The 12,616-nt window shown below is 54.1% G+C and overlaps 1 protein-coding gene across 1 annotated transcript; it reads left to right on the forward strand.

Moving 5' to 3' along the window:
* The first annotated feature begins 433 nt into the window (after nucleotides 1–433).
* ELAC2 (elaC ribonuclease Z 2) lies at nucleotides 434–11,910 on the forward strand. The gene is made up of 24 exons (XM_066200535.1): nucleotides 434–750; nucleotides 815–865; nucleotides 938–1,008; nucleotides 1,579–1,643; nucleotides 2,206–2,263; nucleotides 2,744–2,812; nucleotides 3,307–3,447; nucleotides 3,938–3,996; nucleotides 4,401–4,459; nucleotides 4,549–4,621; nucleotides 5,432–5,544; nucleotides 6,121–6,219; nucleotides 6,376–6,514; nucleotides 6,586–6,671; nucleotides 7,471–7,580; nucleotides 7,822–7,918; nucleotides 8,020–8,158; nucleotides 8,392–8,430; nucleotides 8,586–8,695; nucleotides 9,100–9,199; nucleotides 9,269–9,389; nucleotides 9,587–9,665; nucleotides 10,319–10,463; nucleotides 11,020–11,910. Exons 1-24 carry the CDS (start codon nucleotides 434–436, stop codon nucleotides 11,260–11,262), a joined length of 2,583 nt encoding a protein of 860 aa, XP_066056632.1. The 3' UTR covers nucleotides 11,263–11,910.
* The last annotated feature ends 706 nt before the right edge of the window (nucleotides 11,911–12,616 follow it).

Here is a 12,616-nt window from a genome sequence, read left to right on the forward strand (position 1 = left end):
AATCGCCCGGACCGGACAGATATCCCCGACAGTGACCGGACACAGAACCGCCCGGACCGGACAGATATCCCTGACAGTGACCGGACACAGAACCGCCCGGACCGGACAGATATCCCTGACAGTGACCGGACACAGAACCGCCCGGACCGGACAGATATCCCTGACAGTGACCGGACACAGAACCGCCCGGACCGGACAGATATCCCTGACAGTGACCGGACACAGAACCGCCCGGACCGGCAGCCCCCGAACACCGACCGGCAGAAGCCGATCACGTGAAAGCGACAGGGCAGGACTGAGGGGCGGGACTTCTCCCTCCGCATTGGTCCGTCTGCATCACGTGACAAAGGGGGCCCGGCCCACCGCGGGCATTTCTCGCCTGCCATTGGCTGCGGCGCGCGGTGACGCGATCGGCGGCGGGGCGGGCGCGCGGATGTGGGCGCTGCTGCGGGCGCTGCCGGCGGGCCGCGGGCTGTGGCGGCGGGCGGGCACCGGCACGGCGGGCACCGGCACGGCGGGCACCGGCACCGCGCCCGGGGCCGCCTCCCGCCGCTGCGCCATGGCCGACGGCCCCTCAGCCCCGCGCCCGCCGCGGCGGCCCAAGGACGTGCCCCGGCACGTGTGGGCCCGCGAGCGGCGGCGGAACGCGGGCACGGGCCTGGCGGGGCCCAACACCGTGTACGTGCAGGTGGTGGCGGCCGGGAGCCGCGACGCCGGGGCCGCCGTGTACGTGTTCTCCGAGTTCAACCGGTGAGTGCGGGGCCGGCGGCGGGGCTCCGCTCCCCGGCCTGCCCTGACGCCGCTTTCCCCGCAGGTATCTGTTCAACTGCGGCGAGGGCACGCAGCGCGCCATGCAGGAGCACAAGTGAGTGGGGCAGCGCGGGGGGGACAGCCCGGGGATACCCCGGGCCCTGCTCACCCCCCGTGTGCCCCGCAGGCTGAAGATCTCGCACCTGGACAGCATCTTCCTGAGCCGCGTCTCCTGGGCCAACGTCGGCGGGCTGCCCGGTGAGCCCCGTGCGGTTTGCCGGGGGTGTTTTAGGCAGAGGTGGGCACGGAGACCTCGCTGTCACAGGGCTGCGCTGTGCTGGGGATCTGCGGCAGTGCACACACGTGGTGGGACAGGTCCTGCCAGTCCGGCGTGCCTGGCTGCAGCTTCCCAAGATCTCCTGGAGCAGACGGTGTTAGCAGGGTTGCCAGCAGGGGTTGGGCTGGTTTGAATCCAGAGGAGCACGCATGTGGGCACCATTGTGCTCAGCGCAGGATGAGGGTAGGACAGATGGCTGTGGATTTTGTCCATTGAAACTATGGAAATCTCCAAGAAAAGGAGGAGGTTAACAATCTGTTCAGATGCCTCGCTCTAGGTTAATTTTATCAAGATGCGTAGATAGTTTCTTTTCCTGTAGAGGCAAGTGAATTGTTGAAACTGGCACAAAGCTGAGGCAAAACTGAATTCAGCTCCAGGTTCAGTTCTGGCTTTCGTGGAGAGACCAAGGACTCCTGAACAGAGAGGGATCTTTGGGATCTCCCAGTGGTCACTGGAGCTGTGATAAAGCTGTTTTCTCTGTCTGCTCTTAGGTATGATTCTCACCCTGAAGGCTATAGGGCTGCAGAGGTGTGTGTTCCTGGGGCCACCAAAGCTGGTGAGTATGGCCAGGTGCAGAAGGGAGAGCAAACCCTCCAGGTGTTAAAGCTCAGCCTGGAACTGGGTGAGCTGGTGGCAAAGGGAATATTTGTGCAGGTGTGAAATGCTGGTCTGAATTAGTGTCAGCCCAAAATCCAAATCTCTTCAGTGACAAGACAGCAGAGGTCTGTTCCTGACTTGTATCCTGATAAATCAGCTTTTGGGAGAAAGAGGAGGACCTTTGTTCCCTTGTCTGCTCCCTCCCCATTTTATATTAATAGAAGCTCAGTCTCTGCTCTGCTGTTTGATGTGGTCCTTGCCAGCCTAATGCCTCATCTGGACCAGAAATTTGCAATCCTCAGCATTGTTGTAGTGCTTTTATTTCCTTGCAGTTTCTGCTGACTAACTGCACGGCAGGAGTGGGTGGGGACAGTGGCTCTTCCTCTTTCTGAATGCGCAGTGCCTGCCTGAGGTGGGACACCTGCCCAGAGCCGTGTGAGCTGCTCACATTTGTCAGTCTGTAGCTGCTGGGAGGGTGTTTGTCACTTGTGCCCCCACCTGATCCCCTGTCTCTTTTCCAGCAAAACTACCTGAAAGCCATTCGCCTCTTTCCCGGGCCCCTCAAAAGGATGGATTTAGGTAGGTGGCTCAGGGGTTTGTAGGAAAAGAACTTGGAACTTTTGGTTTCATCTCTAGCCAAGGTTGCCCTGCTGAGTTACAGCCTCAGCCTCTGGTTTCGGTCCACTCAGAGGAGGTTTATACAGTGGTTTTGCTCTGATACATTGTTCAAACCCCTCACAATAGTGTTTCCAGCTTTGTTTCTACTCAGGGGCTGCCAGGCTGGCTGATACACACAGCATTTGGTTTTGAAACACTGAAGGCAATTTGCTTCCAGAGTCTGCCAGTGAATTTGCTCCCCTTGGTATCCTGGGCTGCTCCCCAAGGATGATGGACTTTTAAAACTTTAATTATTCATTGGGGTTTGCAGTTGGGCAGAGAAAGGGATCGTTCATCAGGTTGTGATTAAGAAAGACAAAACCACTTTTCTGATTTATATTCTTGGGGAGAGTGAATCTCTGCCTGTGCACTTGTTGATGGTGGGTTTTGATCTCTTTCCAGCTGTGCAGTTGCACACGGAGCCTGAGTACAAGGATGAGACAATGACTGTCTACCAGATCCCTCTGACAGGTGAGCCCTGGTGCTGCAGAGAGACAGGGGGCAGCACAGTGGAGGTTCAAGGAGCAGCTTCTGCTTGCCAGCCTGAGTAAGCAGAGCTCCATTGATTTGCTTTTCTCAGGAGAAAGGATCTCATTTAAATAACAAGACCTGCTGAGTCAGGGCCTTGGCTCGTTCCTTTAGGTGTGGGTGGATGGAATGATGTGTGAAACATCCCTGGATTTGGCTTTGTCACAGCCAGCTGTGTCCTTTCTTCTGGAACCTGTGATGCTGAGGGTGCAGCACAGACTTGACAGAGTTAAACAGTTTGGGGAGAAGGGCTTGGATGAGGGATGGCTCCTGAAATAAGTCTGGAGGATGCAAGTGCAGGCTAGGCTGGGGGGAAGAGCTCTGTATCCTGGTAGTTTAAACCTGACTGTCATGGAAGAGGGAATGCTGCTCCTGCTTTTCTTTCATGTTGCTTTGGATTGAGTGGCCTTTGTCTGCTTTTATTGGATTTGGGACAGGAAAACCACTGGCTGCTGAAAGTTCACCCCCTCAGAGTCCTGGAGCATCTCCCCAAGGTGGAAACAGCCCTAAAGGGCCTGGATCCCCCAGAGCTGCACAGCAAAGCTTGGAGGAAGGAAAAGGGAGCCCAAAGAAAACAGGTGAAGCACATGGAGTGGCCTTTTTAACTTCAAAGAGAGGAAGCCAAAGTAAGGATAGGAATTTGTCCTCTGAGCCATAAAGTGAGGTCTGTAGAGAAGCTCAGCTGGAAGATTCCATGGAGCAGAAAGTGTTCTGGTGCTTTGGAATTTGACAGAGAACTTAAAAGGGCTAGAAATGGGACATGATTGGTGCTTGGGTGTGATTAGTCCTTGTAATAGTTTCCTTCTGGCGGGGGTGGATGCTCCAGCCTTTGTAATTGAATTACAGGTTCATGCTGGGCTGATTATTTTTCAGTCTTGGGCTTTAGTTTGGCTTCCTGTGTCTGAAGTCTTGGGCTCTCTGGCCTTGGGTGTTCATAATGTTTGGCTGCTGGGCTCCAAGTTAAGTGCATAATATTCCTGTTAAAGCTTTAGCAGATTTAGGCATGTTTTAATTTTAAGAAAAGTGATAGTGAGTGATGATTTTTAGTAATTTTGCTTTGTTTTCCAGGTGATGGGCAGAAGTCTGCTAGGAGACACCCTGATCTGGTGACAGCTTTTCTTTGTAAAGTAAGTTTGGGCACAGAGTCTCTAAACCAGCACAGAGCTGGAGACAGTGTTCTCAAGCTGGGCTTTAAAGCTCAAATGAGTTTCTGCTTTTCGAGTGTCAGACTTGCTGTAGCATGAGTTGGAATGAGTAAAGCTGGAGGTGATTTTTAGAATCCAGCAGCGGTTATGAGTGTACAGGTTCCATTCCTGTTTAACCCTCAGAGGAGGGCAGGCTGTTGTGCTTGCTTGGCTAAAGAGGGCAGCAAGAAGCAGCAGCATGATGCTGGAAAGCAGAGAGTCCAGAAAAACCTTTTTGGGGTAAATTGGAGCAATGGCTGTGGAACTGAGAAAGGAGCAAATATTCCCTTGGATGTTGTTTCCTGGCCCTCTTTCTCTGGGTGATAATTGTGTTTAACTCTTTGCAGGTTCACCCCAGGAAGGGGAAGTTCCTTGCAGCTAAAGCCCAGGAGCTGGGCCTGCCAGTGTGAGTATGAGAGCCCAGCCTGGGGCACGGGGCAGCAGCAGGCACGTGGGTGTTGGCAATGCTAAATCTTTCTGTGGCCTTGCTCTCAGGGGAACTCCAGCCATCCTTCCCATCATCACAGCGCTCAAAAATGGGGAGAGCATCACTTTTGAAGGCAAAGAGGTAAGATGTGTCTGTGCTTCCCTTGTGGCTTTGCCACTCTCCCTCCTTCCCTGGGCTCCCAGGGGGACAGGCTTTTGTGCAGAGTGCTTTTTGCCTTCCAGTACATCCTGGGACTGTTCCAGCTGATGTTGTTGCTGAGTGTGACATGCCTGGGGCTGTTGGGGTGGTGATCTGGGAGATGAACTCCCGTGTGGGTATGGCTGGGTGTTTGCTGCTTGGCAGAGCTGCTTCATCTCCCCCTCCTAAAGCTGGTGCAGCTCTAGGAGTGAGCTGGTGGAGTTAATCCCTGCATTGTTTAGCTCTGGAGATTGAATGCCTGAGTAGCCATCACTCCCTCCTTACCCTGTTTGCACCTCTGGCACCAAAAGAGACTCCGTAGTTCTGGGGTACAGGGTCCGGATCTCTCCAGAGCCAGCTCTGGCCATGGCCCAGGTGACCTGCAAGTGAAGATCCTGACCTGGGAGCCAGGATCAGCACATCTTTGTGTCACAAGAATTTTATAAAGCCTTTTTTTTTCCTTACACATGCTTTTGCTGCCATCTGAGTCTGTCATGGGAACCTAGGAACTGCTGAAATTCCTCTCCTCGGGTTAGGATGGGGTGTTCTCTGAGGCCAGGGTTGGGATTTACTGTTACACATTTGCATTTTGCTGTGTAATGAGAGCAGAAAGGGCCCAAGAGCTGCCCTGGCAGGGTGTCCTGAGCATTGGGAGTGGCTGTGGGCTCTGTCTGACCCAAGGACTCACAGAGGTGCAGGAAGGGCTGTGTGTCCAGGCTGGTTGTGGTGTGACCGCTGTGTATCTGCCTGCAGCTCTTTCCTGAGGAGCTGTGCACCCCCACTGACCCTGGCCCAGTGTTCCTGGTGCTGGAGTGTCCTCACGAGGGCTTTGTGGACGCTGTCTGCCAAAACGAGACCTTCCAAAGGTAGGCCTGGGCCACCTGCAGTGTCTGGGGAGGGACACCTGTGCTGAGTTCTGCTCTGGTTCTAGCCTAGATGTGCTGTTCCTCATGGCTGATGGCTGAGCCCTTTGGCACTGCTAAGGAGTTTTTGATGCAAGAAAGGATTGGAGGTGCATTTTGGGGCTTTTAGGAGAGGCAGGACCTGTGGGGTCCTGTGACTGTGGCTGTTTTCCCTGAGGGACCTCCAGAGCAGGAACGTGCCCTGGTGTCTGCCTGGGGAGCAGTGGAGCCTGCTGCTTCCCTGGCTGCTGGAAGCCTGGGCTGCACATAGCAGCTCTGCAGGGCTCGTGCAGAAGCATTTGGGCTCCTGGAGGCTCTGCAGACGTTGCTGCTGATGGAGGAGAGGAGCTGTCCTGTGGGGGACAGTGGAGGTGCCAGCAGATGGTGGCCTGAGCCTCGGGTGATGCAGGGCCATGCTCTGAAAATCCCGCTCTGCCAGCCTCAGGGGCCATCTCTGGCAGCACCAAAGTGGGAGAGAGGAGGGGATGCCGAGGACAGGGACTGGAGCATGGATGTTCTCTCTGTTTGAATGTGTCCCAGGTACCAGGAGGGGGTTCCTGAGCACCAGGTGGCCTTGGTTATCCACATGACCCCCGAGGCCGTGCTCCGAGACAGCCGCTACCAGCACTGGATGGAGAGGTGCGTGCTCCTGGCCTCCTGTCCCTGAGGCAGCAGCCTCTTCTGGTGGTGCACAAAGTAAAAAGAGCTCTAAAAACAGGGCTCTGCTGGCTCACGTGCTGCACACGTGCCCAGTTGTGAGGCTGGAGCTGTTGAGTGTTACTGTCCTCCTGACAGATTTGGGCCTGGGACTCAGCACTTGGTGCTCAATGAAAACTCCTCTGCTGTGCACAACCCACGCAGCTACAAGATCCAAACTCAGCTCAACCTCATCCACCCAGAGATCTTCCCTCTGCTCACCACCTACCAGAGCAAGGTAATCACCCCTTGCCCCTGTGCCTGCTGCCCTCAGCAAGGGCTGTGTCTCACATCACCCTCCTCCCACAGGAGGCAGAGGCTGCGTGCCCTGTGCCCATCGTGCGAGGGGAGTGCCTCCTGAAATACCACCTGAGGCCACAGCAGGAGTGGCAGAGGTCAGTGGGAATCTTTTTTTTCTTCCCAGGATTTGGGTGTTGGCTCGAAGCAGCTTTTTGGTGAGGGAGGGAACTCTGTCAGCATCCCCTGCAGATCCTTTCTGGTGGCTGTGCTGGGGGAACTTCTCAGGGCTGTGTCCCTGCCCCTGAAAGTCTCAGACAAGGTGGAGTGAACCACTGAAAACAGCACCTGGCCAGTGCTTTGGAGTGTTATTTCTGTCCCTTGCTGAAAGCTTCAGGTGGTTAAACAAACCAATGGGCAAATGGGTGAAGCTGCTCAGTGGGAGGGCCAGGGACCACAGGGGGCAAGATTTCAGCCACCAGGGCTCAGATTTCTGCCTTTGTTGGGCACAACAGGAGGACGCAGGTGCCGAGAAGAGTTTCTCTGTTAAGGTATCTGAAGGCCTGCAGTGCTGCACATGTTCTGAAGCAGGCCCAGGACACAGGTTTCTTACACTTTTAGCCATGCCTGGGTCCCTTTAGGTGGCTGCTCCTCTTCCAGGACCATTGTGCTGCCTTGCAGTGCCCTCTAGTGCCTGGCAGCTCTGGATGGGATGAGGTGCTACTGCAGCAGCTTCTCCACTTTGGTGGAGTGATCATTTCTGTGCCTGGCTCAGCCCAACCAGGCCTTTCTGGCACACACCACACTGGTGGATGTGTCTTCTCCAACCCCTTGAAATAAAGAAAACAAGATGGTTTGTCCCCTTGTGAGGCTGTTTTGTCACAGGAATTTGGCACTTTGGAAAGGGCTGTTTGAGTTCCTGCCTTGCCCCATCCTGATTGTGGCCTGTTCTTGCAGAGATGCTGTGACTGTCTGTGATCCTGACATGTTTGTCAGTGAAGCCTTGGACCTCCCTGACTTCCAGACCCGTGTGAAGGAGTGCAAAGAGAGCCTGTCTGCTGTACCAGGTAGGGATCAGCAGCTTAGCTTGGATCAGTGTGGTGGGAAATAGGAGCTCTTGGTGGCTTCAGAGCCCAGGTGAAGCTGTGGAGTGCTGGGCCTTGTTCTGCCTTCCCTTGTAAACCTGCAAAAATGACTGTGCTGGCCCTGTTGCCTCTGCAGTTACTGGGCTGGTGAATTGGATGGTGTCTGACTGGGCAGGGCGTGGAGAACATCTGCCTACAAATCCTCATTGTCTGTTTTCCCTAGGAAACATGTCTGCTTATCCTGAAATTGTGTTCTTGGGAACAGGATCTGCAATTCCAATGAAAATCCGCAACGTCAGTTCCACGCTGGTGAATACCAGGTAAAATCCCCCCCCCCCCCCCAAAAAAAAACCCAAAAGATCCTCCTGGCTGCTCAGAGCTCTCAGAGTGACTGCTCAGTGTCTCTGTCACCTCTCACCAGCGCTACCCGGTCCCTGCTCCTGGACTGTGGGGAAGGAACCTTTGGGCAGCTGTGCCGCCACTATGGAGAGCAGGTTGACCAAGTGCTGTGTAACCTGGTGGCTGTGTTTGTGTCCCACATGCACACGGATCATCACTCGGTGGGTCCAGGCTATGGGGAGGGGAAGGGGCTCTGTGCAACTCTGCTCGGAGCCTTGGGGCTCCAGCTGGTGAATGTGGGCTGCCCTGCTCTGCATTCCTCTCTGTGTTCATTCCCCAGGCACTGCTGGATCTGTGTTTCTGATCCCCTCTCCCTTCTTTGCTCTGGCTCTGTTGCCAATGACTCCCCAGACACTTCTGACTGCCTTTGCTGTCTCCTGTGTTCCCTTTGCAGGGGCTGGTGAACATCCTGATGGAGCGGCGCAGAGCTTTTGTAAGTCATTCCTCTGCTCCTGTACGTGGCTTGGGGTGAGGGGAGGGGGATTCAGAGCAGTGGAGAAGCACCAGCCTTTCCCTAGCATTTCTCCTCTCTGATCTGGTGTACACCTAGTACTGATTTTTTTTTTCCCTCTACCTTTGCTTTTGCAGGCAGCCCTCGGTCAGGCTTTCAGCCCTCTGTTTCTGGTAGCACCCGAGCAGATCATGCCTTGGCTGCACGAGTACCACAACCACTGTGAGGAGATTCTTGGAGACATCCAGTGAGTGTTCTGTGTGGAGAAATGTCTTTACTCAAGGCAAACCCCTGTCGTCCATTCCCCCATCCCTGCGTTGGAGGTGACTCTGGCTCCTTCCACTGGCTGTAGAACAAGGATGATATGCAGTTTGCAGAGGACAGGACAGGGTTTGTTACTCAGCTGTGCTGCTTAGTAGAGGCTTCCCTTTGCTCTAGGAAAAGGGAGTTGGACAAGGAGAAGAAAGGGTACTTGAGAGGAGGGTAGAAGTGACTGGATGAGTTACTGGGACACCAATAAAAGCAAGAGGTAATGCAGGTCACCAAGGCACTGAACTGAGACTGAGAACCAGAAGAAATCGGCTGCTTGAAGAGAAGATCAGGTTTCATTTTGTACCTGTCCTTAATTATCTCTTCTTCCCTCCCTCACAGAATGATTCCTTCTCAGTGTCTTGTGAAAGGCTGTGAGAACATCAGACCCAAAGCCAAGGAGTTTGTGAGCTCTCTGTTAGAGAGCTACGACCTGGCTGAGGTGAGTTCCTGAGCTGGGGGCTCCGTGGCTGGAGGGGACCTGGAGTCTAACGCTTGTATCCTTGTTCAGTTTCAGACCTGTGAAGTCCAACACTGTAAAAATGCTTTTGCATGTTCAGTGATCCATAAGTCTGGCTGGAAAGTCGTTTATTCTGGTGATACAATGCCCTGCATGGCCTTAGTGCAAATGGGTAGGTAACAAAACCCTCTGCTTGAAGAATCTCTTGGAGAAAGGTCTCCATCTGTCAGTATCCAAAGTGGGCACTCCCAAACCTTTGGTGCTGTGTCTCCCACACAGCCAGGGGCTGAGGAGGGACAGCAGGGCTCCTGTGGGCAGTTGGGCTGGTCAGCCTTCAGCTGAAGATTGGATGTGTGATTGTTTGCACAGGTAAAAATGCCAACCTGCTGATCCACGAAGCCACGCTGGAAGATGGCATGGAAAAAGAAGCTGTAGAGAAGACCCACAGGTGGGGTGTGTGCTGCTGGCTGTGTTAGGAAGGGAAAGGTGCTCACACCTTGGAGCTGGTGGGGAAGGGTCCAAGTCCTGTCAAAGGTTCTGGTGTGCACAGAGCTCTTCCACACTAAAGGTGGGGTGTTGGTCATTGCAGCAGCTCTGAAACCACCACAGCTCCTCTCAACGACCCCAAAAGAAACGGGGAAAGCTTTCAAGCAGACACTGGTACCTCTACAAATAGACCAGCCCAGGGGAAAGCCCCTCTGCATGGTTACATCTTGGGACTAAGCTCAGGGGGTGGAAGAGTCATCTTATCCCCACAGCTCACTGAGAGCACTGCAGCCAGGGATTCCCTGTGCTGCCCCAGCAAACATGGGAGACTGAGAGCAGCTGTTCAGAATTCCCTGTGAGTCACAGTGCAAGAGCTGGGCCTGTTGGCACCCCTCATTGTCCCCAGGTTGTGGAGCTCTTAAGTGCAAGGCCCCAACTATTACAGCTGCATTCCTGCACTCGGGGTTGTGTGGAAGTCACAGAACTGCCAGCAGTGCAGGCTGCAGGCTGCCCGAGGGAGAGGGGCCTGTGAGGTCACTTGGTGTGGTGTGACCCTGGGTGCAGAGCAGCAGTACCTGCCAGCCTGGCTGTGACCAGGGCGTGTTCCTCTTGCAGCACGACCTCCCAGGCCATCCAGACTGGGATGAAGATGAATGCAGAGTTCATCATGCTCAATCACTTCAGCCAGAGGTACGCCAAGATCCCGCTGTTCAGCGAGGACTTCAGCGAGAAGGTCGGCATTGCCTTCGACCACATGAGGGTAAGCTGGGATTTGGGGCCTGGGAATGGTGTTGGGGTTATTTTGGGATGGCTGCTCATGAATTAAGTGCTCCTCTTGTGCTGTATCACTATCTCCTGAAGAGCAGTCTCTGAAACAGCTGCTTTAACTGCTGCCGGCAGATGCCCTGTGCCACCCTTTCCCCACAGCGGTGTGAGACAGGTGCTGATGGCCCTCGAGCCCAACTCTTAACACACTGGGTACTTGCCTCATGTCACCTCAAGTCTGTGCTTGCTACTCCAGCCAAAAAACCCAATTTTGCATCCATTCCCATTCCAACTGATGAGCTGCTCCAATGGCTCTCTGTAGCAGCCCTCTGGGAGACAAAAGCTGGCCGAGGGTGGCAGTGAGGGCAGCTCACTGTCAGTCAGAATTTGGTCTGGCCCCACAGCATTTCTGTGAAGGAAACATCAATAACTCGCAGAGGTCAGGGCTGCTGGGTGCACGTGCTGCACGCAGGAAGAGGCAGTGCCAAAAGCAAGGGGGAGCAAGGAAATCAAACGGTTCTCACACAGGAGCTCCTGTGCTTGTGTTCCAGGTACGTTTTGGTGACTTCCCAGCCATCCCGAAGCTGATCCCAGCCCTGAAGGCTTTGTTTGCAGACGACATCGTGGAGATGGAGGAGAGGAAGGAGAAGCGGGAGCTGCGGCTGCTGAAGGAGACTGCCCTGGTCCTGGACAAGCTGACCAGGGGGGACGGCACGGAGGCAGCGTGCCAGAAACGGAAACAAGCCAAGAACCATCAGGAAGTGCCAGACAAGAAGCTTAAAACAGTCAACTGAGAGGGAGGGAGGGACAAAGCTGGGAGTGCTCTGCTCTGAGAGGGAAGCCTGGCTCTCGGCAGGCCTGGGGAGCGCACGGCGCTGCCAGCACCACGGGAAAGGGGCTGGCCTGGGCACCTGGGCTGGCTTGGTCATCGTGGATCTCCCTGGGCTGCAGCTCCAGTGGCTTGTCAGCAGCACTGGTCCTCGTGGAGACAGGATCTGCCCACACAGCTCCTGTTCTGGGGGCTCACCAGTCCATGGGGCGTTTTTTCTTTTAACCAAAAAATTCTTCTCTCGGAACTGTTTTAACTTGGGGTTTATACTACAAGATACTGATAATGTAACAGCAGCAGGTGTGACCTTTGCAAGAGAATCAGGTGTGAGAGGCCCTGGAAGGGGCCGTGGGTTTGCCAGAAGAAGGTGAGTTGGTCTCAGTGAAGGGGGCCATAACCAGCGATCAGAACCCAGGTGATAGGAAGAAGATTAAAAGTAAAATGGGACCCAGTTTTAGGGTTTTAGGTTAAATTAGCAGTGAGAATACATCTGTACATCGGTGTTCCCATTTTATTTTGGTTTTCTCTGCTGTTTTTTTTTTTTGTTTCAAAAGGTCAGTTTTCCAAACCCTTTGTTTAGAATCTGAATAAACCACTCGCCATCTTCCAGAAAGCTGTGTCTGGATCACTAGTGGGGAAACAAAACCCTGGATTTCTCTGGTGAACAGCCTTGGCTGGCTGGTTCGGCAGTGGGGTAGGGACCAAGATCTTGCCCATGGGATCTGGATCATGCTGGAGCCTCATGGCCTGGCGTGTCCTTGAGCAGATTCTAGTTCTGGATGCAGGGGACAGGAAAGCTGCACAGCAGGCAGAGAGGGGGGAGTTCTGTGGTTAAAAGGAGTTTTTCTGAGACTTTTTGTGGGTCAGCTTTGCTTCTTCCCTTGCCACTGCTGTCACTGCCTGTGTTTGGAAGTAGGAGGGGAGTTCTGTGCTGTTTCAATTAAGGAGTTCATTTTTGGAGGCAACTTGAAGACACCCAGGCCCTGCTCAGGAGATGATACTTGCAGACAAGTCTTAAGACTTTATGGGAAATTAGGGGACCAACTTTCAGCAAAGCATCTTTTGTTGATGAGCTACACTTTAGTGTTATACTTGCCTAAAGCAGAGCATTGACACATCTGCGTCCTGAAGAAAAGCTCTGCTGGGCTTTTATAAATAGCAGGGGACTGGGGAAAAACAAAATGTTCCTGTTACTGGACAGGTGGAGGTGGGAGAGCGGGCTGGGGTGCCCAGGGGAGGACCTGGTTACTGCTGGGGTGACTGCGACTGCACAGGATCCTGTCCTGCTTTTCATGGAATCAAAGAAGGATCTTTTATCT

Source organism: Chamaea fasciata, unplaced genomic scaffold (genome assembly GCF_029207755.1).
Source record: "Chamaea fasciata isolate MVZ Bird 193981 ecotype frontalis unplaced genomic scaffold, bChaFas1.0.hap1 SCAF_19, whole genome shotgun sequence".
NCBI classification, from domain to species: Eukaryota; Metazoa; Chordata; class Aves; order Passeriformes; family Sylviidae; genus Chamaea; species Chamaea fasciata.